A 4,790-nucleotide genomic window follows, 5' to 3' on the forward strand; every position below is an offset into this window, starting at 1 on the left:
ACCTGCGCTCTGCGTGACGTTGCTCGGTTTCGTGCATGCGCAGCTGTGGCAAATCGGTAGTGTGGCTCACGCGAAGCGCGGTGTTGCTCAGCCTAGTGAAGCGTTTCGCTTAAAAAACGCTGGGAACTCAATCGCCTACCGTGATGTCGGCGCTCGCACACGCGCATGTCATGAACGCTTGCGCGGAAAAATGACGTCAGCGTGTGCGCCGGCAGTAAATACACACCGGCAGCTGGTTGAATTTCTTTTACTACCAAGGCTTGCAGTCAAATCAAGGGAGTGGCTATAATATCCTGCTCCAATCAATTTTTCTTACGCAGAGGGGGAACATCATCTTTCATTATCTTTCCTGAGTTCTGTCTTCGGCTATATATAAAAAGGGGTGGGCGGACAATAAAATGTTTGGGGTCATATTAACACGCAAGAAAAACACACAGCCAAGAGGGCATGAAATAGGTATACAGTTCTGTGGAACCATGTACAGTGTAAATTAACGCGAAACAAAAACCACGAAAAGAGCAGCCATGCATAATCATATGCGCATGAGTTAAAAATGTATTCGAAGCAAGAGTTGTCAGAACACGATACGTAGTAAATAATATGGTGGCACAGAATAATATGCGTCATTAGGCGGGAATCAGTAGTAGTTAAAGTAAGATGCACGTTCTAGGTTTGAGTGCAGTAGATGTAATATTTTCTTTTTCGCTGAGTTAGTGCTGCTAATAAGTTTAACGAAGCAAAGTAGGGTGTTCGTTAACAATGAGTTTGGTAATCGAGTTCTATTTATTAATGGCCGTAGCCGACAAACATTTATTGAAAACGATTGTTGTCTTGTCCCGTCCGGTGGCTCAGTGTTACGGTGCTCGGCTGCTGGCCCGAAAGGCGCGGGTTCGATCCCGGCCACGGCGGCTGAATTTCGATGAATTTCGATGTCAGTGCACGTTAAAGAACCCCAGGTGGTCGAAATTTCCGGAGCCCTTCACTACGGCGTCCCTCATAGCCTGAGTCGCTTTGGGACGTTAAACCCCAATGAACTAAACAAAACTCTTGTCCCGTCCTTTGTTGCGCAACTCACTGCACTCATGTCCTACCAACTATACCGCACGTGTCTTTATTGTAGAACTGAATTTCTAGAACCTACGTTCTTACTAGGTGTTCCAAAGTGGAGGGTTCCTGAAGAAAAAATTAGGAAAACTACAGGGTATGTTTATTACTTTCGAATGAATGCTTAAGCACTGATTAGGCCTACGTAGAAGAAGATGATGAGGGGATAGTGCCGCGGGACGGAGGGCTCGCGCTAGGCAAGCTGGGAACATACAACGGGAGAACGGACGAATTTGCTCGGGGTTATAAACCCAGCGGCTTAGTTCTTTCGCACTAAGAAAAATAGCGGATGTGTTCGTACCTGTGTTATTCCTTGTTCATGGCGCTGCTCCCAACAGACATCAAATCAAGAAGCCCGCGCGTCTGTGCTTAGAGGACAACCGTTCTCATCGATGGCCTCATCGGCAGCGCCATCGCCATGGTCGCAACCACAGCGCTAGCATCGGGTGAGAAACACAGTGCACTCAACGCCGCCAGCAACGTCAGCCAACGATGTCTCAATAAGAAACTTTCCTGCGCAAACGACCGCATGGCCGCGAAGCTCGAACGCCTGCCTCCGCCGCCGCCGGCCTCGATGCCCGGCTTCCACCTGCAGCGCCTGCCGCCGCCACCGCATGATCCGCATAAGGTTCGGTTGGAGCGACCGGCGCCCCCTGCATCTGCAGCCCCTCCCCCTCCGTGGCCCATCTTGGACCGGCGCCGAAGACCGGGGCCTAACCCCATGGTCGTGTTCTCCATCGCCTTCGTCGTCATCGTGGCGTTGGCCGTGGCCGCCTTCTTCCAGGTACACGCTATTATATTTCCACCGACAAAGGGTAGGCTGCATTATTCTCTATTGTAAATTCTGGCCAACAAGCCCAAATCAAGACTCTAGTCCCACATCAAGCCTTTTGCCTTTCTCGATTCGCCCAAGCCTCTTTGAGGGTTCGTATGCTCAGCTTGGTCCTAGCCACAGCAACTGATTTTGTTGTTCCCTTTTGCTTTCGAGTAGCGTTATCTAGTGATGGCACTGTGCCCAACCAGACTGAATTGGTAGATTCACTTTGCTGGTTGCCTCAAGTACGAGGACTCTAGCGGAAGAGTCAGGCGATTGAGGTTAGTGCTTATGCTTTGAATCCTTTAACGACACTCGAGCTTCGTATTACTGTGCTGAAAATGTGTAGCTTTTCTCCTGGCTTTAAATACGCCATAAAGCCTTCATTTACGGCTGTATGGCTACGACAAGGTGTTGTAGGCTTCAACTCATGCCTTTTTTGAATTCCTTTGATTAGGCAATTCTTCTAAACCACCCCCACATGATTGTACTTGCATATGTCCAATCTCAATGTCGCATGTACAACAGTCAGGTTGCGCCAGCCAGGTCTTCAACACTGCCTAACTCAGTAGTTCGCAGCACCGCGTCCTGTTCCCGCTTCTAGCACAGAAAAAACAATAACTAATATTTAAACTAGCCTGGCATGCCCTGCTATTGTCCACCGTAGTGGTAGCGTGTTCCAGTAGCATGCTTCTGCAACATTTATTCTCAAGAACAGCAGCATTCAGGGCGGCGCGAATGTTTTTTGAAGCACTTCTACGCGGTTTACTTTGCTTTTAGCTGGTATGTTAAGTTTGGGATGCCAACAGGACAAGATGCCGCAGTTTTACACGTGAGATTCGCGATACCTTTTTCCAGATTATCTGAAAGGCGTCTTTGGCTTTTCGGGAGGTCAATGGAAAGCTTTTATGGCTCTTGATGTCCATCTCTGCAAGGGATGCGCAATTTTCGACTTCCGACTAATCGACTACACAGGTGACCGGTCCGAATCCGTGCTAGTTTTAATTTTCTGTCGCTCTGATCGAGAAGCGCAAAGGCAAAAATATGACTATACGAGTAGTTGGTGGTGGTAAAACTCTATTTCCCACAGTAGGGGTCCTGAAGGACACTCGACTAGGCGCCAGGTGTAGAGGGCAGCTCCCACGTCGGCACAGAGAGCCCGCCTCGCGGGCCTCCTGGACAGCCCAAAGCTGGTCGTGTAGTGAAGCACTTTTTAGTACTTTGTTCCAATGTTCCTTGTTCTTGGCGTAGGCGTCACTCGATGCACAACCACACAGCGTATGGGTCAAGTCTACACGTTCACTACACTGGTCACACACATGTTGTCCGTCGTAGTCTGGGTCGATGTGCTTCATGCGCCAGGGGTTGGGGTATGAGTACGTTTGGAGCAAGCGTAACGTGACCGACTGGCTGCGAGTTAATTTCTTACCTGGAAGGGGAAACGCTCGTCTGCCCAGATAAAAGTGCTTAGTGAGCTCGTTGTACGTGAATAATTGATCCCTGTGCACGATATGTGGAGTAGCGGGGAAAACCGGAGGGACGTGGCCTATGAGCCCTCGCGCCGCCTCGTGTGCGATCTCGTTGAGATTCCGCAGGCCACCCCCTAAGCTGCCCATGTGTGCCGGGAGCCATACAATGGAGTGATCGGTGATGTTACTTCCGCCTAAGAATCGTTGTTTTCAGTTTTATGGGTCGGTTATCACACACAGCTACCCTTGATCTCCCAAAAATAGTACGCAGTATGGGTGTAGAGCTCATCACAATGAAGTTCCATACAAATTGACACTCGATAGAGAACTGTACAGTGAAAACAAAGCGCCAACGCTTGAAGAAGCAAACACACGCTGACAATACAGGTATACGGAAAACAGCAGCAAATAATTCGGTGTCGCAGGGGCATCCAAACTCATTTAAGGTGCACATGCGTTGCTGATTATTGTTCCTAATGGTCTTCTGAATGAGCAACTGGCACCGCCACAGGTGCGGGAGCGCGTGGAGGCCATCCCGGCGCAGCGACGTTCGAGGCAGGCCGCTGTCGACGCGAGGAGCTCGAGCACCGCAGACGACGGTGTGCCCACGACGCTTCCGCTGACGGACAACGCGGAGGAGGCGACCCTGCGCACCGTCCTCTTCCTGCCCGAGAGGAGGACGCGCACACCGACGAAGAAGGGCCGCCGGTGACCCCCGCCACTTCCTAGTGGTCCATACAGTACACTGATTTCCCATTAAAATGAGCTGCGGGACAGCGTGGTTTGGTAACAGGGTGGTGCCCGTTTCCACTCCTCGCTGGTTAGCCTGAAAGTCAGCACAACCCTTGCTCAGTCCGTTTTAATGTGAAAGCATTTCTTGCCTTATGGATGGCGTGGCCACGTAACGTGTACACGACATAACGACGACGAGAACGATATTAATAACGATAACCAGGTAATTAAGAAGTAAGAATGAAATTAAGCAGGTAATAAGTAAATAAAATAATAACGGATAATTAATAATTAGTAAAAATGTAGAGACAGTAATAGTTCTAGTAATAGTTAATGATAGTATTAGCATAGTATTAGTGACAGTAATAGTTGGCGGTAGTAATAGTGATAGTAACAGTTAGTGGTACTAATACTTACTGACCGTAATATTGACAGCAATAGTTAGTGATAGTAATGGGGACAGAAATAGTGATAGAAATAGTTGATGGCAGTGACCTCATCGACTAAACACATGTTGGGATCGCACTAGTCACGTAATAAGAACATGCGTAAAGAAGAAGTTATCGATGAGTTGATGACAAAAGACAAAAAAAAAAGTCTAGACAAGAAGTTCCGTCGCTGCCTATAAATTTGCACCTGGATACCTAGAGGTATCCAACGTTGTCGATAAG

The 4,790-nt window shown here is 48.8% G+C and overlaps 1 protein-coding gene across 1 annotated transcript; it reads left to right on the forward strand.

Moving 5' to 3' along the window:
- Positions 1-1,633: 1,633 nt before the first annotated feature.
- Positions 1,634-4,099, forward strand: LOC149364032 (uncharacterized). The gene is made up of 2 exons (XM_089568628.1): positions 1,634-1,888; positions 3,899-4,099. Exons 1-2 carry the CDS (start codon positions 1,634-1,636, stop codon positions 4,097-4,099), a joined length of 456 nt encoding a protein of 151 aa, XP_089424754.1.
- The last annotated feature ends 691 nt before the right edge of the window (positions 4,100-4,790 follow it).

The sequence above is a fragment of the Amblyomma mixtum genome, chromosome 2 (genome assembly GCF_055824585.1).
Source record: "Amblyomma mixtum isolate Tamu chromosome 2, ASM5582458v1, whole genome shotgun sequence".
NCBI classification, from domain to species: Eukaryota; Metazoa; Arthropoda; class Arachnida; order Ixodida; family Ixodidae; genus Amblyomma; species Amblyomma mixtum.